General features: G+C 39.4%; 1 protein-coding gene and 1 long non-coding RNA gene across 16 annotated transcripts in view; one reads left to right on the top strand and one right to left on the bottom strand.

The window, feature by feature from the left end:
- Positions 1-622: 622 nt before the first annotated feature.
- On the top strand, positions 623-7,817 carry LOC139753731 (uncharacterized). The gene is made up of 2 exons (XR_011713757.1): positions 623-4,856; positions 5,008-7,817. It is a non-coding gene; the product is annotated as an uncharacterized lncRNA (long non-coding RNA).
- Positions 7,437-24,763, bottom strand: part of LOC139753686 (uncharacterized) — a 661,673-nt gene continuing 644,346 nt past the window's right edge. For all 15 annotated transcript variants that reach the window (XM_071670482.1, XM_071670373.1, XM_071670454.1 and 12 more), the window contains 6 exons: positions 22,399-23,289; positions 21,331-21,576; positions 20,901-21,097; positions 18,029-18,174; positions 13,516-13,692; positions 7,437-9,167 (listed from right to left, as the gene is read on the bottom strand). In XM_071670482.1, coding sequence (XP_071526583.1) covers positions 9,057-9,167; positions 13,516-13,692; positions 18,029-18,174; positions 20,901-21,097; positions 21,331-21,576; positions 22,399-23,289 — 1,768 coding nt within the window. In that variant the 3' untranslated portion in view covers positions 7,437-9,056. The remainder of the gene's footprint in view (positions 9,168-13,515; positions 13,693-18,028; positions 18,175-20,900; positions 21,098-21,330; positions 21,577-22,398; positions 23,290-24,763) is intronic.

Genomic DNA, 24,763 nt, shown 5'->3' with positions numbered 1-24,763 from the left:
CCCAGAACCTGCACCCCTCATCCACCCTATGACTCACTTGCATGATTCCATTCGTTGCCATGTTCTCTCTCTCTCTCTCTCTCTCTCTCTCTCTCTCTCTCTCTCTCTCTCTCTCTCTCTCTCTCTCTCTCTCTCTCTCTCTCTCTCTCACTCTCTCTCTCTCTCTCTCTCTCTCTCTCTCTCTCTCTCTCTCTCTCTCTCTCTCTCTCTCTCTCTCTCTCTCTCTCTCTCTCTCTCTCTCTCTCTCTCTCTCTCTCTCTCTCTCTCTCTCTCTCTCTCTCTCTCTCTCTCTCTCTCTCTCTCTCTCTCTCTCTCTCTCTCTCTCTCTCTCTCTCTCTCTCTCTCTCTCTCTCTCTCTCTCTCTCTCTCTCTCTCTCTCTCTCTCTCTCTCTCTCTCTCTCTCTCTCTCTCTCTCTCTCTCTCTCTCTCTCTCTCTCTCTCTCTCTCTCTCTCTCTCTCTCTCTCTCTCTCTCTCTCTCTCTCTCTCTCTCTCTCTCTCTCTCTCTCTCTCTCTCTCTCTCTCTCTCTCTCTCTCTCTCTCTCTCTCTCTCTCTCTCTCTCTCTCTCTCTCTCTCTCTCTCTCTCTCTCTCTCTCTCTCTCTCTCTCTCTCTCTCTCTCTCTCTCTCTCTCTCTCTCTCTCTCTCTCTCTCTCTCTCTCTCTCTCTCTCTCTCTCTCTCTCTCAGCTATCTAAACACTTCAGTTTTTCCAAATTGTTTCTATTCAAGCTCATACCTTAACTGACTTGCTCCTCTGCTTTACTAAACCTAATAACTTTACTTTTATTCACATTTATTCTCAACTTTCACACATGGGAGTTGATACAATCTCTAATTTAATGCTTACAGTTGAGTAAGTACTTACCGATTTACAACTGGAATGTCTTATGCTTACATATTTCTATGAATGAAAATAATGGGTAAGGAGGTAAAGTACACCACATTATGGTGGGTCTGGGGAAGGAGTGAGGAATGTGCTGTAGGTATTGGTATGAGTTAGGTACCTCTCATTTCTGTACTTTACAGGCAAGTTTTCTTGTTTATTTATGGAATCATTTGCTTTGTATGTTGACATATGAACTGAATATAGCTCAGTTAACCATCTGTGGGACAGACACTTTTTAACATTCTTGTGTGTAGTGCCAAAGGCTTCTCTTCAGTTCATTTAATCTTTGCAAGATTTCAACAAAAGGGTGAGGAATGCATCTCTTAAATTATCCAGTTTTGATTTTGTGCGATTTTATCTCGGTTTCCCTCCCTTTAAAGCCCTGTCCTCTATGAAGGTGTAAAATAGATGGAGATATAGGTCTTACACCCAAAATCCCACACCCTGTATTACTTATGCACATTGTAATTATGCATTCCTGAAAAAATTTATTTCATGTCAAATAGAAAGGTGCCATCCATAAACTAGGTAATTACAGTTTTTACATGAATATTTTTTATTCATTAATAGTATGCTCAGTACACTGGAGTTGCATGAGGGTGAAAGGCGTGCAAGGAATAGAGTGAATTGGAACGATGTGGTATACTGGGGTCGACGTGCAGTCAATGGATTGAACCAGGGCATGTGAAGTGTCTGGGGTAAACCATGGAAAGTTGTGTGGGGCCTGGATGTGGAAAGGGAGCTGTGGTTTTGGTGCATTATACATGACAGCTAGAGACCGAGTGTGAACGAATGTGGCCTTTTTTGTCTTTTTCTAGCGCAACCTCGCACACGTGCGGGGAGAGGGGGTTGTCATTTTATGTGTGGCAGGGTGGCGATAGGAATGAATAAAGGCAGCAAGTATGAATTATGTACATGTGTATATATATATATATGTCTGTGTATGTATATACTTATGTTTACGTTGAAATGTATAGATATGTATATGTGTGTGTGTGTAGACGTGTATTATATACATGTGTATGTGGGTGGGTTGGGCCATTCTTTCGTCTGTTTCCTTGGGCTTCCTCGCTAACTTGGGAGACAGCGACAAAGTATGATAAATAAATATAATCCCAAATGTAGGGAAGAGTTCTCTTTCCATATTCCATTTGTTCTAGAAGGCAAGTAAAAGGAGCTGGGGATTGGAAATACTCCTCACACAATTGTATTTCATTTTCTAAAAGAAGTAACCAAGCAAGGAGCTTTCATTCTCCTTGAAGGCTCAGGCTAAGGGTGTCTGAATGTGTGTGTGGATGTAACCAAGGTCAAAGGTAACAGGGAAGAATGGTTTGGGAATATCTTAGTCAGGAGTTGGTGTGAGGGCAAAAGCTAAGGAAGGGGTATTATTACTGCTGCAGCAGTTATGGTAATGTGTGAAAGAGTGTAAGGATGTGGTGGATGCAGATAAAAATGGATTATTTGAGATGGATGACTGTTAAAGCTTATGCACCCTGCCATGAGGCATTTTTTTTTTACCAGCTGATTGAATGTGGCAGCAGTTTTGATGGCAGAGTCTGGGTATTAGTGATGGGTCATTTAAGTGTGAGAGTAATGTGACAGTTGAGGGTATAATTGAGGGGCATGGAATACTCTGTGAGGTGAATTTCCAGAAATGGTAGACAACTTGTGGAGTTGTAAGCAGATAAAGTACGAGTGATTAGGAATACCTGGTATAAAAGAGGGACATACACAAATATGCATGGGTGAGTGGGAAAGATGGTACATGGGCATCATTGGATGTGAATATAATGGGAGGGGCGGGTGGTGGGATGTTTGGTGAAGGTGAGGGGGAAGATTTGCAAAGGTTTTTTGGAAAAGATGAAATGATATGCATTTGAAGTAAGTGAGCATGGAAAAGAGACTTGTGTGAAGAAATATCAGGAGAGATTGAGTGTGGATTAGCAAAAGATGAGACTGAATGAAGCTTGAGGAGTGGATGAGGAATAGGAAATGTTTAAGGAAGCACTGCTGGCATGAGAAAGAAAAGTGTGTGGCATGTGGAAGGTGAGTTTGAGAGGTTGGTTGACTAAGTAAAATGGCCAATGAAAGAGAAAAGAGAGATGTATGGGTGTTACAAGGAAGGGGTGTATATGATAGATGTACAGAAGAAAGTGGATGAAAGTCAAGTATAAGGTGCAGGGGATGAAATTAGAGGGCATATGAAAGTTGGGGTGAATGAGTATCTTTCAACTTCAGGAAGGATAAGATGTTTTGGAAGGCAGTTCAAGAGAGCAAATGGAAACATCACTGAAAAGGGTAAATGGGGAAGTAGTAGTATTTAGTGGGGAGATGGAGTATTTTGAAGGATTGTTGATTGTGGCAATGATAAGTTCGTGGATGTAAGGTGTATGGATTGGGGCGCATGCAGAGTGATAGTCATGGAAAGTGGTGAAGAGAGATATGGTGAAATGCTTGTGTAAGATGAAAAGTGTTAAGTTAGATGGAGTGGATGGTTTTGCAGGTGAATTTCTTATGATAGGCCCATGGATAGATGGAATATTTTACCTCTGTATAAGGGCAAGGGTTTGAACTAAAGAGGTATAAGTTAGCTGCTTGTATGGAAGAGTGGTAGTTAAGAGGGTGAAGGCATGTACAGAGCATCTGGCTAGGGGAGGAACAAAGTGGTTTCAGGATTGGTGGAGGGTGTGTGAATCAGGTGTTTGCTTTAAAGAATACTTGTGAGAAGTACTTAAGAAAAGCAGAAGGATTTATTTGTATGTGGTGCTTATAGATCTGGAGAAAGCATATGACAGGGTTAATTGTGAATCCCTGTGGAAGGTTTTACGAATATTTGGTGTAGGAGGAAAGCTACAAGAAGCAGTGAGTTCTCATCAAGAGCATTAGGTGTGTGTGTGTGTGTGTGTGTGCGCAAGTAGGTGCACAGGAGAGTGAGTAGTTATAGGTAAGGGTTGGTTTGTGGCAGGGATGTGTGATGTTGTCATGGCTTTTTGATTTGTTAATGGATGTGGTGGTTAGGGCAGTAAATGTAAGGGTCTTGGCCTGGGAAGTAAGTCTTTTGTCTGCTGAAGACACAGCAGATTCAAATGACAAATTGGAAAGCTGAAGACATGGAGAGAATAAGTGAGGAGAGGTTGACAGAGAGGTTATATGATTCCGAAGTGTAAGGGAAAGAGAGAAGGGGGAGACCAAACTGGATATGGAAAGATAGATTGAAAAATATTTGGAATGCTTAGGGACTGAACATGCAGGAGGGTGAAAGGTGTGGATGGGATACTTTGAATTAGAGCACTGTGGTAAATAGGTGATTGATGAGCTGTCAGTGGACTGAAGCAAGGCATATGAAGCTACCAGGGAAATCCATGGTCTGTGGGGCCCAGTTTTGGATGGGGGCTGTGCTTTTGATGACAGCCAAAGAGTGGATGGGGACAAGCAAGGACTTTGTCCTTCCTGGAGCTACTTTGCCATTGCGGGAAACAGCAAATAAGCAAGAGGAAAGGAAGATTCATAGATTTGTGGTTATCTCTGTTGTACCTCATTTTTTAAATTTTCTTTCCAAATTTTCATAATTCGTGGCCGAGTAGTGGAAACCGCGGAATATGAATCTCAAGGTCAGCATGCTTGGTGGGTGTTACTTCTGCCTAAAGAGGACTCTCATAACCTTCTCAGTCCAGGCAGATATTGGGAGAGAATGCAGAGGCAGGAATAGGAAAAGGAGCATGCAGCAGTTGTGAATGACCTGATGCCAAAGCAGAAGGGCAGTTAGACAATCACTGACCATCAACACAAGTTTCCCATGAATGCAGAAAAAAAAAAAAAAAATCACCATGGATAAGGATTCTGACATGGAGAGGACAATGGAAGTGATGGTCAACATCCAATAGTGCAGCATTACTTGCACCAGATTCTTGGACAAAGCCTTGGCACGTCAGAACTAGGGTACAGCCTCGTCATACCTGCACTTCAGCAAAGGTTAGTTTATTTTTTATAGAGTTTTGAAATGGAATTGAGAGGTGGTGGAACTATCTAATAAAAAGAAAAAACTTTGACTGGACAAGACTCTGTCTCAGTACTGGCTGAGTAAAAAAACTTTTGAATGAATTTGTGTTTTTCTTTACTGCAGTTGCCACTGTGCAAGCTGATGCTGCTGAGTCCAATGGAGATGCATCACCAGAGTTTGGCACATTTGGTTCAGTATGTGAAGGTGCATGAGGTGCTGATGTATCTGTTGTAGTTTTGAGATAAGTGTGTAAGCAGTGTCTGATAAATGATGAACAAAATCATTCAATTAAATGTGTTTATCATTGCAGGTAGCCTTGGAGAAACTAGTCCTGCTGTTTTTGGTGGTGGTGGCTTTGAGTTCAGTGAAGCTTCCTTTCCTTAGGAGTTTGGTGGATTCAGTTCATCATATGGGAGTATGTAAGGAGCTGTGTAGGTGCTCCTTAGTGTAGCTTCTGGAAAGTTTAATTTGTGGTTTCAGTGCATTACACAGGACAACCTGAGAATGGATGCTAGTGCACTGGCCTTTTTTCACATGTTCCTGGTGCTATGTTGCTAACATGGGACTACTTTGCTAACACAGGGTCATGGTGATTGTGTATGAAAAAAAGCGTCAGCCAACTTGTGGTACATAAATAAGTGTCACCGCTGTAATAGCCTAGATTTGTGAAGTGGATTAATGTGTGGTTAGGTTGCAACTACCATACTGAACACGTACTCCTCAACTTTCCTGTGCTTATGCCACAAAGAAGTGGATCCTCAGACAGGATGGTATATATATTTTTCCCTCTAAGGCTTATTCATCCATTCATGATGCTACCTTGCAGGTATTGCAGTGGAATTTATTAGAAAAAGGGGTGACTTGTGTTGATTGGTTGGTAAAGGATATTCAATGTATGTATGGATCATGGTGAAGTGCCTGAGGAATGGTGGATTGCATGCATAGTGCCATTGTACAAAGGCAAAGGGGATAAAGGTGAGTGTTCGAACTACAGAGGCATAAAATTGTTGAGTATTCCTGGGAAATTATATGGGTGGGTATTGATTGAGAGGATGAAGGCATGTACAGTTCTTACCAAGGATGTAAGGCACGTATACGAGTAGGAAGAGAGTGATCGGATCCCAGTGAAGGTCAATCTGCAGCAGTGGTGTGTGATGTCCCCATGGTTGTTTAATTTGTTCATGTATGGGGTGATTAGGGAGGTAAATGCAAGAGTTTTAGGGAGAGGGGCGAGTATGCAGTCTGTTGAGGATGAGAGGGCCTGGGGGGTGAGTCAGTTGTTGTTCACTGATACAGCTTTAGCGGCTGATTTGTGCGAGAAACTGCAGAAGTTGGTGACTGAGTTTGGAAAAGTGTGCGAAAGGAGAAAGTTGAGAGTAAATGTGAATAAGAGCAAGGTTATCAGGTTCAGTAGGGTTTAGGGACAAGTGAGTTGGGATGTAAGTTTGAATGAAGAAAAATTGGGGAAGTGAAGGGTTTTAGATATGAGAGTGGACTTGTCAGTGGATGGAACCATGGATGTGGAAGTGAGTGACAAGGTGGGGGAGGGGGTGAAGGTTCTGGGAGCAATGAAGAATGTGTGGGAGAGACTGTTATCTCAGAGACCAAATATATGGTTGTGAGGCATGGGCTATAGATAGGGTTGTATGGAGGAGGGTGGATGTATTGAAAATGAATTGTTTGAGGACAATATGTGGTGTGAGGTGGTTTGATCAAGTAAGTAATGAAAGGGTAAGAGTCATGTGTGGAAATAAAAAGAGTGTGGTTGAGAGAGCAGAAGAGGGTGTGTTGAAATGGTTTGGACATTTGGAGAGAATGAATGAGTAAAGATTGACAAAGAGGATATGTGTGTCAGAGATGGAAGGAACAAGGAGAAGCGGACAGGGCCTGAATATACAGGAAGGTTAGAGGCATGCAAGGAACAGAGTGAATTGGAATGATGTGGTATACTGGAGTCGACATTGTCAATGGACTGAGCCAGGGCATGTGAAGCATTTCGGGCAAACCATGGAAAGGTTTGTGGATAGGGAGCTGTGGTTTTGATGCATTACACATGACAGCTAGAGACTGAGGGTGATTGAATGTGGCCTTTTTTTTGTCTTTTCCTGGCAGTACCTCACTGAAGCAGGGGCTAGTGATGCTGTTTCCTTTGGGGCATGGTGGTGACAGGAATGGATGAAGGCAAGCAAGTATGAATATGTACTGTACATGTGCATATGTGAGCATTTATGTACAAATACATGTATATGAGTGGATGGGCCGTTCTTCGTCTGTTTACTGACGCTACCTCGCTGACGTGGGAAACCGATTATGTATAATAAAATATAAATAAATATATATGCGAGTGTGTGTGTATGAGTGGATGGGCTGTTCGTTTGTTTCCTGGTGCTACCTTGCTGACTTGGGGAAAGGGCAATCAACTATAATAGATATATATACTTTATTACACTAGATTGCCGTTTCCTGCATCAGTAAGGTAGCACCAAGGAACAGACAAAGAACAGCCCATATAGTTCTTTCCCTCATTCTAAGAAAGGTATAAAAACAATATATATTTTGAAAAGAAATATATTTAAAAATGCCATTTTGTATGTATAAAAATGGAAATGAGGGAACAATTTCCTCTTCCTCCATGTACATTTAACAAAAATGTGGTGGTAATCCGAATGCTGAATCCCTGCATACGCTGGATTCTATCATGACTATTGTGATGTCAACATCAATGAAGCGCTTTACTTACAAAGTGGGTTCAACACTGTTAAATCCTTAAATATAATTGTTGCTGATATCACAAACTTCTCATGACATCCCAAGGATATACTGTATCAAATTATACAATCTTCAGATAACATACATATGGTCCATTCAGTTTTGTATACTGCAAAGTACACACACTTGTCATCAAACAGCAAGTCAGGCTCCTACATACGAAATATTTACAATATGTACAACATTTTAAAAAAGACAAAAGGCAGTAACAATATAGATTTTGGCAACTTTGGGCATAAAGGCTAAAATATCAAGCTACAATTTCTAGAGCTTGAAGAGGAAAAAAATAAAAGGAAAAATAGATAACTTTATATTCACATGCCTCGGAGCAATAACTGCTACTGCTATCTTAGCTCTCAGGCACAGAAGCTAAGGACACTGGTACGCTTGGCTTTGGTTTAAAATTAACATTTACAGAGAACTCTATACACCATATCAGAAACCAAAGATCTGAAATGCCTGGAGCAACTGTAGAGCATTATTCCTCGAGCTCCAAATCTATCTGCAGAAGCTTCATGTCATTAATAAGCAATCAAAAACATGAATCTACCACAAGTAGTACATTTACACCACATTAAAGCTTTCAGCCACTTTACCCACCCACAAGTATTTACATTCTAATATTCAAAGACTTTGGAAGAACCTTAACATGGAAGTTCTATTCCTCCACAAATATATTTGTGCATTAAATGTAATATAGATCTCTGAAATATATCAAATCTAAAATAAAATGTCCTATAGGACAGCATATATATTATAAACATCAGCACAAACATTAGGCAATCCAATGGAAAAAAATTGAGCTACCTTAAATTCATACAATATTATGAATGTTGATGGGGAACAATTGAGCCTCCATGATAACATCATGCTGGACTCACAATCCCGTTTCCCATCACACACAGATGCCAACAATGTACAGAGTAGGAACCATGCCATGCTCTATACTCAGAATGAGTGGACAGGAGTAGCAAATGCTGGCTATCTTAAACTAGAGTGTAGTAGGCAAGACTTAGCTCTTCATACAGCTTACTCCGAGAAGTTATAAACATCGACATAAAGTGACAAAATTAAATAAACCTGCATCACTGTTATAACCCTCAGTTGTGCTGCAACTTAATCCATGACAAACACCACATCTTTATAAATAAAAAAGTTATTTCTGCTTTATCAGAAAATGGGCCTACAGCACTTATTATATTCATGCCTGATAGCAAGCTACCAGGCTTGACTAGAACCCTAGAAATACCCGTGACTTCTCAGGCTTTTAAAGCAATAATTCTTTTTATTTCCATGCAATTGTACCCCCTCCCCATTTTCTTTGGATTCAAATTTTTTACTCTACTTGTTTTCAGTTGGTCTGTCTCTAATTTATTTTGCATACATACAATAATAATTTCTCTTCAAATAGTTGACTCAAGGGGGTTTTCCATGTTGTCTAGTGATGTTGTGTCAGAGTCCTGTTGAGGGCTTGAGTAATTAGCAGCTTCTTGCAGTCTCATAAGCATACTCAACTGTAAGGAGAGAGAATATGGATATGCTCAAAGCTTTCGTAAAAAACATTTGATAAGCTCAGCAATTTTTCAGGAAAATAATGAACTTTTCTAGAGGTCAACAATTTCTAAAAGCTTCAGTTATGAGATACATAAAATACAAGCACAATTCAAATGCATGTTTAGGGTTCTTAAACCATTCAATAACCACTCCTTAAAACAAAGTTTAAGGAAAAACTTTTTATTTACACCTACTTGTATCTTATGCCTTAGCAAGGTAGTATCAGGTACAAACAAAAAGCAGCCTCATTTGCACACATCCACCCTCTGACTGTTACTCATAATATACCAAAACCAAAGCCCACCATCCATAGACGAGCTCCACAGACTACTCCATGAATCATTTTGACTTTCTCATCATCCACGTTCAGGCTGCTGACAGCATATTAACACCCATATGCCACACATCCGATTTATTATGTGCTATGCCATCAGTCTTAGGCCCAAATACTCAGTATCCTCCTTCACCCCATCTATTAATCTCCGTGTGGCCAAGGCAGCCAAGTGCCCTACCCAGAGTTCGTATCCCTCAGTTGGTGTATACACATTTGTCTGTCCGACATATTTGTCACACCATTGGAGCCATGTGAGATTACCCCCCACTGTGATGATGTTGGGACCACACAAAAACACTAGAAATCTAAGGTACATGTCTTTTAACCTATGTGTGGCTGCAGCAGCCAGGCACCCTACCCAGGGTTTTTATCCCTCGTTGGTGTATTTACATTTATCTACCAACATATTTGCCACACCACCAGAGCCGTGCAAGATTAAAGTTCATGCTACCCCCTCCAAGATGAGGTTGGAACACGCAAATACATTAGAAATCTAGTATCACCTCCATGTGGCCAAGGCAACCAGGCATCGTACCCAGGGTTCATATCTCTGTTGTGTGTATAAATTTGTCTTTCCATCAACATATTTGTCACACCATCAGAGCTATGCGAGATTAAAGTCCATGCTAGCCCCACCAAGATAAGGTTGGGACACACATAAAAAATAGAAATCTAGTGTGTCTTTTAACTGCCATGTGGCTGTGGCAGCCAAGTGCCCTACCCAGGGTTCGTATCCCTCTGTTTGGGAGGTAAATAAAAGAATTTTGGAGAGAGGGGATGAGAGGGGCTAGGAAGTGAGTCAGTTGTTGTTTGTCAATGATACAGCACTGGTGGCTGATTCAAGTGAGAAACTGCAGAAGTTGGTGACTGAATCTGGAAAAGTGTGTGAAAGAAGAAAGTTGAGAGTAAATGTGAATAAGAGCAAGGTTATTAGGTTCAGCATGTTAGAGGGACAAATTAGCTGGGATGTGAGTTTGAATGGAGAAAAATTGGACAAAATCAAATGTTTTAGATATCTGGGAATTAATTTAGCAGCGAATGGAATCATGGAAGTGGAAGTGAGTCACAGGGTGGGGGAAGGGGCAAAGGTTCTGGGAATGATAAAGAATGTGTGGAAAGAGAAAATGTTATCTCGTAAAGCAAAAATGGGTATGTTTGAAGAAATAGTATTTCCAGTAATATAAAGTTGTGAGGCATGGGGTTGTACAAAAGAGGATGCATGTGTTGGAAATGAAATGTTTGAGGACATTTTGTGGCATGAGGTGGTTTGATTAAGTAATGAAAGGGTAAGAGAGATATGTGGTAGTAAAAAGTGCAGTTGAGAGAGCAGAATAGGGTGTGTTGAAATGGTTTGGACATATGGAGAGAATGACTGAGGAATGGTTGAAAAAGAGGATACATGTGTCTGAGGTGGAGGGAAGGAGGAGACATGGGAGGCCAAATTGGAGGTGGAAGTATGGAGTGAAAAATTTTTTGAGAGATTGGGGCCTAAACATGCAGGAGGGTGAGAGGCATGCAAGGAATAGAGTGAATTAGAATGATGTGGTATACTGGGGTTGACATTCTGTCAACTGGCTAAAGAAGGGCATGTGAAACATCTGGGGTAAACCATGGAAAGGTCTGTTGGGCCTGGATGTGGAGTTGTGGTTTCAGTACATTACATGACAGACACTGTGTGTGAACAAATGTGGCCTTTTTCATCTGTTTTCCTGATGCTACCTTGCTGACGCTGGGAGTTGCTAAAGAATACTACTTGTGTATCACCAGCATGTCGTAGAAGGCAACTAAGGGGCTGGAAATCTTCCCCACCTGTTTAACTTTCAAAAAGGAAGAACAGTGGAAAAAGCCAAACAGGGATCTTTTATCCTGATAGAGTCAAGGTTACACCAAGATTATCAAAGAACTTCTCATTTCAAAGGAGTCTATATTTCCTTGCTACTGGAAGTAGCACAGCTTTGAGCTGTTGGAACCTTTAGAAAGGTTGTGGGTAACAGCAGGACTCTTTCATAATAATTGGTCCTGGGGTACTTATTGATAATTAATTAACTATTTACATACACTAAAACGTTCTTAGAACAACCAAACCAGTATCACTGATTCTGATTATTTTACATTAAAAGATATGATATTATAATCTCTCAAATGTACAGTGTTCAACCATCTTCACTGTCATAACTATTTTCCTAAAATGTTACAAAATCTGACAAATGGGATAGCTTCCCTTTTATGAATAATATAGTAATTTGCACTACCTCAACTATTTAAATGCTGGCCAGTTTTACATGAAAAAACTGTTTAAAGATTTAAGGTTATCTGAAATGGAAAAGGTGCTAAGGATGTATGTAGCTATTATAGGGGAAAGTGTATGCAATAATATTAACTGACAGAGTGATGGAAGTGACTGAATGCAGAATAAGTGAAGAGCAAGGGGGTTTTAGGGAAAGGTAGAGGGGGTGTGGATCAGATTTTTGGTAGTTAAGATGACAGGGGAAAAGTATTTAGCAAAATACTTCATGCAGTTTTTATGGATCAGATTTTTGGTAGTTAAGATGACAGGGGAAAAGTATTTAGCAAAATACTGCATGCAGTTTTTATGGATCAGGAGAAAGTGCATGATGGTCGAGTGGAATGCTTTGTGGGATGAATGAAGGATATATGGTACAGGACAACTGTTGGATGGTGTGAAAGCCTTCTACAGAGAAGCAAATGCATGTGTAAGTGGATGGAGAGCTGAGCAAAAGTTTTGGGATACATGTAGGTGTGAGGCAGGACTGTGTGATGTCACTGTAGCTTTTTAATATATATATAAGGATGAAGTGATAAGAGAGATGAAAGCAAAACTCGGGAAAAGGGATGCAGAGATGGAGTGTGGCAGAGATATGGTGGCTAGTGGCAAGCCTGTTTGTGGATGATACTGTGCTTGCTGAGAGTGAAGAGGAGTTGGAAGGTTGTTAAGTGTGTTTTATGATGTGTGTAAGCACAGGCAATTGAAGGTAAATGCAAGTAAAATAAAGTAATGGTGTTTGAAAGGAAACAGAGCGAAAGTATAGATTTTGTAAACCATACAGAGTGAAAGATGAAAGTGTTCTACACTGTGCTGTGAATATGGGGGGAAAAAGACTGGAAAAAGTGAGAGAATTTAAGTATCTAGGAGCTGTCTTGGGTAAGGGTGGTGATATGGAATGAGAGATAAGGAAGACAGCATACAGGGTAGAAGTCATTGGGTCCCTTAATAGAATAATGAAGGGTAGAGGTCTAAGTATGGAAGTGAAGAGAGGATTAAAGGACAACATAGTCTTCCCAACCCTGACCTAAGCAGCTGAAACAAGGACATGGAATTAGTCACAGAGGTCAAGAATCTAGGCTGTGGAAATGAGATATTTGAGAAGAGCACGTGGTATGACTAGATGGAATGAAGAAAGATATGAAAGGGTGTATGAGAGATGTGGTATGGCAGGGAGTGAAACGTACTACTGTGAGGTGGTTTGGGTATGTGGAAAGAATGCAAGAGTGGGAGTTTACAAGAGTATTTGACAGTACAATTAAAGGAGTTAGTGTGAGTGGAAGACCACCTGTGATGTGGGCAAATAGGGCGGAGGAATACTGGAGGGAGAGAAAAAGTGGAAGAATGCATGGAATGGTCTATGCGACAGAGACATGAATGGACAGAGATAAGTGGAGACTCTTTTACCATGGCCACCCCTTAATGAGAATTCCCAGAGGGATCAGGCATCAGAGATATAGATAGAGATAGTTTATATGAAAAATATTGTAAAATAGCACAAGTCTGAGTTATGAATATGAATATATGCAAAATGCATTGTGAGTTGTCTAGACAGATATTATAGAAACACACACAAACATTCAATAACTTGTGTACATATGAATGTGTACCTAAGAAAAGATCCATAAATATTCTAAAACAAATACATCCCTTCCTAATTTTATTAATATTTCTAAGGAACAAATCTTACCAATGGGTCATTTTCTCCTTGGCTGTCACTCTTAAATTTATCTTGTGTTGTAGAGGCAACAGTTGGTGCTAAGGCATCATATCCTACATCCTCAGGCCGAAGAGACAGAAGGGCCTGTGGGCCAGCATGGGTGCCTGGGGGCCATGGGTACGTTTCCGTGATCCAAGTGGTGGGATCCTGAGAAAAGTAACAAAAATATAGATTAGATAGATAAATATTATGTTGCTGTGCTGTGCAGCAACATTTCTCTAATACTCATGGTCTTTCTACAAACCTTTATTCTGTTGAACATTATCTGGCTCGTACCTCTCATAAAATTTTTCTCTTGGAGATTCAACTGTCCCCTGATGCTTTCATTAATCTCCAAACAGTTTTCCTCTGTTTTACCTACTGCTGTCTTAACTATAAAAATTTTACAAGTTTCTTCTATCATCTTACTTCCTGTAAAGAGGGTGTGATTTCCCCTCATCCTCAAGCAGAGGTCCTCTACATACACCATAAGGAGTTGCTGAAATCTGTTACAGAGATAGTAAGTGTTGAAACCTTCACATGTTCCATTCTTCAAGATTTGGAGCAAATTACCTCCTACTCTAAATTTCAGACAGTCAGGACCACTCTCCTGACACTTTCAATTTGTTTTTCACCTCCAATCCTTCACACTACAGTTACATGGTCACACCATCGATCAGTTCATTTGACAACACCTATGTTTCTTTTCTCTTTTCTGCCTGAACCTCCCTCACTTGCCATCTTCAAGCTTCAGTATAGACATTTTAGTAAAGCTGACTGGGCTAACTTACAAATATGATTTTTTTTTTAGTAAAGCTAACTGGGCTAACTTACAATATTATTATTTGTTTCTTTCCTTGGGAAGGTTGCTGCATTTCTTCCTCTGATGCTTTTCTCTCTGTTACATATACAGCAGAGGCCACTGTTACAAGAACGGAGATATATATCCCCTCTTCGCATATGACTTCTTTGAACCCATGACTCAACCATTCCTGTTCTAAGGCCATTCAGGCAGGGACTTGGAAAAACCTACATTCTCTGATGTACAATCAGTTTTGTATACCAAATGGTACCCTACCTACATCCCTTCATTGTATATCAACCAACTGTTATATTTCTTCCTTGTATCTCCCCTGATGATGTGATTATTACATGAAAAAGCACTTGGGGACTTATCGTATTTCATTTCCCCATGGACTCGCAGGAATATACTTGATCACGCATTCAACTGTGATCCCTTCCATTTCCTGCATTAGCAAGGTATTGCCAGGAATACATGAACATTCACTCACATCCATTCTCTAGCTGACATTTATAATGCACCAAAACTGTCTTCATAGACCTTTCTGTGGTTTTCCCTAGCTGCTACATGAGCCCTTGTTCAGTCCACTGACAGCATGTCGCCCACTTTATACCACAATGCTCCACTTCTCTCTATTCCAGGCATACTCTGTACCCCCTGCATGTTCAGTCCTCAAGCTCTCAAATAAGCATTCCTGGACTCCACTTGCTTGTGTTTATGCTGAGTGTAAAATTCCCTTTGGCGAGGTTTTATCACTGGAGTACAATCCTGCTGATGAACTCCTAACTCCAAAGAAGTCCATCTTTTCCCTTCTACTGATTGTAATGCAGCCTTCAAGCTGCTGGAACCGATGAAACAACAACAAAGGGGGGCGGGGGTTAATGGGGAGGTAATAACAGGTAGTGGTGATGTGAGAAAGGAGATGGAGTGAGTATTTTGAAGGTCTGTTGGAATGAGTTAGATGATAAAGTGGCAGATATAGGGTGTTTTGGTCAAGGTGGTGTGCAAAGTGAAAGGGTCAGGGAGAATGGCTTGGTAAACAGAGAAGAGGTAGTGAAAGCTTTGCAGATGGTGAAAGCCAGCAAGGTGGCAGGTTTGGATGGTATTGCCTGAGGATTGGCGGAATGCATGCATGGTGCCATTGTGCAATGGCAAAGAGTATAAAAGATGTGTTCAAATTACAGAGGTATAAGTTTGTTGAGTATTCCTGGGAAATTATATGGGAGGGTATTGATTGTGAGGGTCAAGGCATGTACAGATTGGGGAAGAGCACTGTGGTTTCAGAAGTGGTAGAGGATGTGTGGATCAGGTGTTTGCTTTGAAGAATGTATGCGAGAAATACTTGGAAAAACAAATGGATTTGTATGTAGCATTTATGGATCTGGAGAAGGCATATGATAGAGTTGATAGAGATACTCTGTGGAAGCTATCAAGAGTATATGGTGTGGGAGGCAAGTTGCTAGAGGCAATGAAAAGTTTTTATTGAGGATGTAAGGTATGTGTACAAGTAGGAAGAGAGGAAAGTGATTGGTTCCCAGTAAATGTCAGTTTGCTGCAGGGGTGCATGATTTCTCCATAGGTTTTTAATTTGTTTATGGATAGGGTTGTTAGGGAGGTGAATGCATGAGTTTTGGAGAGAGGGGCAAGTATACAATCTGTTGTGGATGAGAGAGCTTGGGAAGCGAGTCAGTTGTTGTTCGCTGATGATACAGTGCTGGTGGCTGATTCGGGGGAGAAACTGCAGAAGCTGGTGACTGAGTTTGGTAAAGTGTAAGAAAGAAGAAAGCTGAGAGTAAACATGAATAAGAGCAAGGTTATTAGGTACAGTAGGGTTGAGGGACAAGTCAATTGGGAGGTAAGTTTGAATGAAGAAAAACTGGAGGAAGTGAAGTGTTTTAGATATCTGGGAGTGGATTTAGCAGCAGAGGGAACCATGGAAGCAGAAGTGGTTCACAGGGTTAGGGAGGGGGCAAAGGTTCTGGGAGCACTGAAGAATGTATGGAAGGTGAGAACGTTATCTCGGAGCAAAAATGGGTATGTTTGAAGGAATAGTGGTTCCAATAACGTTATATGGTTGTGAGGCATGAGCTATAGAGGGTTGTGCGGAGGAGGGGGGGATGTGTTGGAAATGAGATGTATGAGGACAATATGCAATATGTAGTGTGAGGTGGTTTGATTGAGTAAGTAATGAAATGTATAGGTATGTATATGTGCACGTGTGGGCATTTATATATATACGTGTATGTGGGTGTGTTGGGCCATTCTTTCGTCTGTTTCCTTGCGCTACCTTGCTAACGCAGGAAACATCGACAAAGTATAATAAATAAATTAAATGAATATTAATAATAATAATAATAATAATTATAACCATGGAAAGCTGTGTAGGTATGTATATTTGCGTGTGTGGACGTATGTATATACATGTGTATGGGGGGGAATGGGCCATTTCTTTCGTCTGTTTCCTTGCGCTACCTCACAAACGTGGGAGACAGCAACAAAGTATAATAAAAAATAAAATAAATAAAAAAAATAATTATTTATCTATTTATTATATTTTGTCGCTGTCCCCCGCGTCAGAGAGGTAGCACAAAGAAACAGATGAAAGAATGGCCCAACCCACCCACATACACATGTATATACATAAATTCCCATGCACACACATATACATGTATATACATAAATGCCCACACACACATATACATACCTATACATTTCAACGTATACATATACATATACATATATTCCTATGAGTCCACGGGGAAAATGAAACACGAAAAGTTCCCAAGTGCACTTTCGTGTAATAATCACATCATCAAGGGAGACACAAGAGAGAAATATAACAGTCAGTTGATATACATCGAAGAGACGAAGCTAGGATGCCATTTGGTAAACATGTGATTGTCCAAAACATGTTTTGGACAATCACATGTTTACCAAATGGCGTCCTAGCTTTGTCTCTTCGATGTATATCAACTGACCGTTATATTTCTCTCTTGTGTCTCCCCTGATGATGTGATTATTACACGAAAGTGCACTTGGAACTTTTCGTGTTTCATTTTCCCCGTGGACTCATAGGAATATCTTGATCACGCGCAAAACTGTGATCCTTTCCAATATACATATATACACATGTACATAGTCATACATGCTGCCTCCATCCATTCCTGCTGCCACCCTGCCACACATGAAATGGAAGCATAGGAGGGTGGATAGATAAATTTGGTTGCAAATAAGTACAAGGCCTGTAAGCAGGACTCACATTAAGGGAGTCTAGCCAAGAAGGGAAGATCACCACCATGTGAAATTCCTTGGAAGACTCCTTCAACACATAAACTTTCTGTTTCTTCTACTGCTCTTTCAAACTCTTTCTAAAAAACATTTTAAAGTTCTATTTATCACTTCTTGGCACATATGCAACCATTACACATACTCTAAACCTCTCACACTTGAACTCTGCAATTATTAATCTTACCCTGTCACACTTTGTAAAAATCTTTTCAAATCACTTATTCTTCATTAACAATAGCATATATCTTGCATAACCAAATTTAACATCCTGCAGGTGTGATTTCCCATCCTAAGCTCCATCCCACTCAAAGGTATGACAACTACTCAGCCTTTTGTAAGTGTCCACAACTTCCAACCTCTTACATGCATTATTTCTACACTTATAGTTACAAAAACAAAATAAGATTATCATACCTCCCATGTGGCTCTCTTCCCATACAACTGAAGTCCCTCTCTGACTGCTTCTACCAAGTAGGGCACGAGGGAATAATTCCATAGGTCTGTAAACCAAACTTGTGAACCTTCTAAAGAGCCAGGGCAGGACAGGAAAAGGCGAGGCCCTGAAAATGCAATATGAGCCTGCACTTTTCATATATGGCTTATTTATTTACAATTAAAAAATTTCCTTCTTGAAGTTTTCCAAATTTACTTTTGTGTTCTCTGGAGCATAGAGTTAAAATATGCTTAAAGTCAAGTATTTCACAATGTTTAGACCCTTTTTCTGTAGTGAACACTAAACTGAAGCACAATTCTGAATCTTTAATGGAACATATGCTAGGTAATTGCTTCAAGGAAAACTATCATTATTTGGTCATATTATTAATTTTAAAGATGCTCAAAGTCATTTTCAGTCCAGGAAATCTGAAACTCAATTAACAAACATCAGGAATATAACTTCAGTTCTATTATCAAAAACAGACATTCATAACATGGTGTGCTTAAATTCCTTGCACAATACAGCACAACTTCAAAACCATATGAAACCTATTTTCACTACTCATTTTACTAACATTTTTAGTCTATGTAAAATATGATAAAACTGCTAACACATGGTGTTTGTTTCTTGTGTTTATGCTACAATATTATGCACGGTCCTAGACTCAATTCACTATGTAGACCTACCTTATTTTGAAATCACTCATCCTCTTCCTCCCATCCTACTAACACAAATGCCTTACTCTCCCAGTAGAAACTCCTCGCTGGATCTAGTAGCTTTCCTCCTGCACCATATATTCACAGCACCTTTCACAAGACATCTCAGTCAATCCCATCATATGCTTTATCCAGGTCCATAAATGCCACATACAAAGCTCATTCTGCCTCCAAATATTTCTCATACAAACAGCTCAAAGTAAATACTTGGTCCATAGATCCTCTATCATTCTTGAAGCCACACTGCTCTTCCAGAGGCTGATTCTCAGAGCATGTCACACCCTCTTATCACAAATCTCCAGTATACCTTGCCAGACATACTCAACAAACTTATATCTCTGTAGTTTGAGCATTCACTTCTGCCTCCCTTGCCTTTATATAATGGCACAATACAGGCATTTTACTAGACCTCGTGCAACTCACCTTGAATCACATATACATTAAAAAGCCCATCTAACCAATCAATAAAAAACGTCATCCTCTTCCTTGTGAAAATCAACTGCAGTTCCATCCATTCCAGCTGCTTTGCCACAATTTATCTTATGCAAGACTGTCACTTTCTCTTCTCTATTCACCAAGCCATTCAACACAATATTCTTGCTCCACGTCCTAAATACCCATGTCTGCTAACTTATCAGTAACAGAATCATTTATCCTTCAAAATGTCCAGTCCACCTCGTCTTTCCTTCTTTACCTGTTACCACTTCCTCATGTGCTCCTCTCAGTTACATTCCCATTTGTTTTCTTGTTTTCCTAACACTATTCACCCCAACCAAAACATTTTCTCCTTCTCCCTGAAGTTTGCTAATAATCTCTCATTGCATTTCTCATTTGCTTTCTCAGCCCCTACATATTCTTGACCTCTTACCATTTCCACTTGTATATCTCCAATCACTAGCACTCCTTCCTTTCAGTTATCCCTCGTATGTTTCTCTTTTCTCTTTCACTAGCAAATTTACTTCCCCATCCCACTACTCATTATCCTTTCTCATACACCCACATCTCACCTTATGAATGCTAAACACTACAGCAACACATGTCAGCAATGCTTTCCTATATACCTTCCATTCCTTGCTAACTCCCCTTGTTTCTTTTACTCACCATGTGCAAATCTTCACCCAGTCTTTTGTAGTATCCCCAAAAACATGCCTTTTTACTAAGTTCACTCACTTTCACTATCCTCTTTCCTTCTACATTATTTTCGAATTATTTCCTATCGCCACTACAGACTTTCACACTCACCTCCACCAAGAAATGATCAGATATTCCACCAGCTGCACCTCTCAGAATATTGACATCCAAAAGTATTTCCTTTGTATACCTATCAGTAGTATCCAGTCCAGTATTTACAATGATCCCCAGCACCACTCACCCACATATATGTATGTAGGTCTATTCTTTTGAAACCAAGTATTCTCAATCATCAAACAAACAGCATGCAACTCCATATGTTCTTCACAATTTTCATTCACACTGGGTATCCCATGCCTCCAAATTATATCCTCAACTGCCACATCACCAACTCTTACATTCAAATCACTGATCACTAATACTCAATCCCTTGTATTAAAACTACTGACAAACTCACTCATCTCCTTCCAAAAACTTGGCTCTCTCCCTTATTCTTTTCTGCCAAGAATAAAAGCACTGACACTCACACATCTTGTAACCCACTTTCACTCTCACCCACATCAGTCTGGAACTCACTTCCTTACACTCTTACAGATTCCTACAATTCCTCATGCTCCCACACTAACCCAAGACTTTACCCTGAGGACATTTCCACACCATTATTCCCCTTCCCCTTGAGCTAATTTTATGAACAACCAGAACACCCAGGTTCCTCTCGCCAAACAGATTACCTATCCCCCGTTTGTTATCCTGGCTACATCCATACACATTGAGACATTCCATACTGAGCCTTTGAAGAGGATGAGCACTCCTTGTGTAGTTCCTTCTTTTGTTCCCACTTTTAAAACTGAAATATGGTGTGTGTGTGTGTGTGTTTTCTCAAGTCCTCAGCTCCCACCCCTTTTAGTTTCCTTCTAAGACAATTATGAGATATGATGGTAGTATTCTCTCTCCCCTACCCCTTGGGACATGGATGGTACAGATGTAATTTCTAATTCCTCACCAATGGTGACATCTGAAGATGAATGAGTTTCTAAAAATTTGTTGATATGACTCCAGCAACGTGGTAACCAGTCAAGAACTTGTTGTAGCCGTGGTAGTCTTGATCCAGCTTCAACCTCAACCTGTGTTAATTTTCTTCGTGCTACACGGCCTACTAAACCTTTCACAGGTTCCATGTGGTTCGCCATGAGCACCCACCTATAAGTAAAATGTTTAGAAATTTATTAAAGTGCTCCTAGTATTAATCTTTAGAGTTTGAAAACAAATGTTTTTATTTAAATGTCACATATAAAAGCATTAGAAATCATTAAAGCTGTCGATCCAATGAAAGTAAATTTGATGTAAAGTTTTTATTTCTTGCAACACAAAACAACCACATTTCTCACAAAATTTTTTATGAAATAATCATACTTGGTTATAGTTATACAAACCTGAAGTTATGATGCAGTTGTAAGTTCGTAGTTGAGCATGATGTGGTTTGATTCATGGTGCCTATTATATATGGGCATTGAGTGTATTTAGCACTGAGAAACCCATTAAACACATCAGTTAAGGCTCCAGCATGGTGTAAGTTGTCTAATATAATAACCAAAGGCAAATCAGCACTGTTATTCTCACACTGGTCACTAATATGTGACAAGTAAGCTCCTAAATCCTTTCCAGTCTTGTGATCAACGCTGTTGAAAAAGTATTATACATATCAGAACATGAAGATTATTTTTCATTTTATAAATGAATGGCTTTTACTACACATATATTCCAATTCTACCTCAAATAATTTAAGCCCATTTCAAATTCATTATCATGAATTATTCATGAAATTATTACATCTATTTGCCTTGATATTTTACTACAAAGCAAATATGATTTCTTGATTTCATTTTAAAATGTTACACGACCTCACACATATACAACAAAATCACAGACTGTGCAGGCAAATATCATCACTTGAGAAGTCTTATTGTTTTAAAACCTTAATAGTCATCAAATTTTACTTGAATCCTGTAACCATATCATGTATACCTCACCTGGGGTTACAGCAACATGAACTGATCTGAACTTTAATTCATATTTTTGTTCATCTCCAAACCTTTAAATGATGAAGACCTTATGTAAATGCTCAATCTATATGTATACTGGTTTTGTTACTGCAAGGAAGTCATCTCTACCTGAATACATAAATAAAATATATAATCATGAAAAGAATGCAAATTCTTTCTGCAAGAACACACATGGTAAATTTAAGGAGGAATAAAAGGTAAGACAGGGATAAGACATAAGGGAAAAATAAAAGGCAATTTGAAAACAGAGCCAAGTTTGAGGATATACAGCCTGACATCAGTGCTGCTGTGGTATACATGGCTACAGAACAGAATCAAGATGAAAGAAAGGGAAATCCCCCAACTTCCCCAAAGGTAAAATTTTTCAGAAAATCCAAGGTAAACAGTTCTCCCTATTTGAAACTCTGATATAGGAATTAAAATAAGTACTGTACTTACTTAAATGTTGCAATGTATCCTGGTGATGGATCTTTCCCCATTCTAGTGACTAGGTACTCTGCCAATTTCTGAGCTAAATATGTTTTTCCAGTACCTGAGGGACCACAGAGGATAATTCTCCTATGTTCTGTGAGGAGTGACATATATCTCTGTACAATTGACTTAGGAATCAGGGTCTCAAATGCTAAAGCATCAACATGATTTATTGTAGCTCCTTTAAGGATAATTTTAATGTTCGTCACTTCTCCAACAAGGTATCCACAAGGCAGGAGCTCAGGTGATTCTGGATGACGGCCTCTGGCAATTTCACCAATATGATACGAGAAGATAGACTCTGCACTGAGGCCTAGATTAGACACAGGGTCAACTCTCAAGATATATTCCTTGAAAATGCGCTTAACAAGACTGTCTAACATGTCCCATTTGGTCTTTCCACTTACGGAAATAGCACCTATGACACACTCAGTTGCTGTCAGTCCATCTACAGGGTTAATATATTTATCATAATCACCATGACACCCCATAAAAACTGTAATACTGACTCTCTTTCCATCTTTATCACTTGGGTCAATCAGAATCACATCTGTTGAGTCAGGCATAGTAACTTCATCACCAAGACTGAGTCTTTGCTCAATTGAGTCTGAAACAGGAAGAGAACTTTGGGAGGAGTTTAAGGATTTTGAAGACACTAGTCTATGCAACCTGTCATTATCCTGTTTCAATGACACCATTTCTGATCTCATCTTGCTTATGGTTTCCTTCAATGATTCCAACTGATGTGCTGAACTTAGGGCTTCTAAACGTATGTCTGTGAGAGCCATGTCCTTTTCACGCAGTTGGTACTTCAAAAGCTCAACATCTTCTTCCTTAGATTTAGAATCCATGCACGTGCTAAAACAGAAAAAGTGTCAAATATTAGTAATGCTTGAAAGGAAATACTATTCTGAAGTTTAAGGCATTCGTATAAGTTAAGTTGACATACTTAAACTACGTACTTATGACTGAGCAATTAATGAACACTTTCACCCATTACCCTCACAATATCAAACATGGGGAATTATCCTTTGAAAAGCAACAAAAATGTACGTATCTTTATTGAATTTCTTCCTTCTTGTATCATACAAACACTGTTATGCTGAAATTATTCAAACGAATTTAAAAGTGTCATAAGTAGTCTGAACGGTCTGGCAATCTCTGCCATTCCTGAATGCAACCTAACTTACCATGGATATGGCATACTTTATGACCCTTTATATAAAGTTATATGATATGAAGGCATTTTCTCTTGCCCATATTTCCATTAATATCACAACAATTATGCCTGTTTAAAAGTCAAAACTGTTTTCAATTCTTTTAACTTATTTAACCTTTTTAGTTGCAAAATTCAGATATGTCTGAGTAAATTGTTATCAGATTAACCCTTTTGATGGACAAAAATTTTTTTGGTCTTGGAACAGAAAAAGCACTAAAATCATTTTCCTATTATTCATGAAAAGGTAAACAAAAATAGGAAAACAAAACTTTTTTCTGAGAATTAAGACCTAAGTGTTCCTTGATCAGGTAAAACATTTACCAGACTGGCTAATCCTAAGAAAATTCTTTTCTCAAATATATTACCTACATGATTTGGTGCACAAAGACTATCAAAACTATCACTTCTTCTTATGTAAAAGTTAAGCATCTACATCTAGTTTAGAAAAAACACATCATTTACCTGAATTGACAATCTTATCTATTATACTTCTATCTTCCAGCTAAAACATACTTAACAATCTACCAATTATCTTCTTTCCCATTCATATGGGATGGATCTATCAACAAAAGTTTTACTGCAAGTGCCTGCATGCAAAATGCTCATACTTGTCTTTAGATGCATTAAAGTACAAGGATTCTTTTGCATATGGGGTCCCTACTTCTAAATCCAACCCTTCTGGATGGTTTCTAAGACAGAATGGATATTTTCTTGAATATCCCTCTCTCCAAAGCATCTAATTCTTTACCAAAAAAACATAAGATTTGTATGTCTTGCTACTGAGCTGTTTGGCCATAGTTCTATTCTTGTGCCTTTTAAATATACTTAAAACTAAACAAGCCATATTAAAAAACCTTATTCACTATCACAAATAAATGTCTTCCTTTTCTTTTCCTTATATATTTGTCAGTTCTCATGTCAGTGAGGCAAAGCCAGGAACAAATGAAAAAATGGCCTCATTAACTCACATTCAATCTTTAGCTGTCAGGTATAATGCACTGAAAACATAGCCCTCTACCCATAACCAAGCCCCACAGACCTTTTCATGGTTTCCCCTGATTGTTTCATATGAATGCCTTGGTTCAGCTCACTGACAGCACATCATCCTTGTAT

This window comes from Panulirus ornatus, chromosome 2 (assembly GCF_036320965.1).
Source record: "Panulirus ornatus isolate Po-2019 chromosome 2, ASM3632096v1, whole genome shotgun sequence".
NCBI classification, from domain to species: domain Eukaryota; kingdom Metazoa; phylum Arthropoda; class Malacostraca; order Decapoda; family Palinuridae; genus Panulirus; species Panulirus ornatus.
The sequence above is the reverse complement of the archived record's forward strand: the minus strand, read 5'-3'. Positions and strand labels throughout refer to the sequence as shown.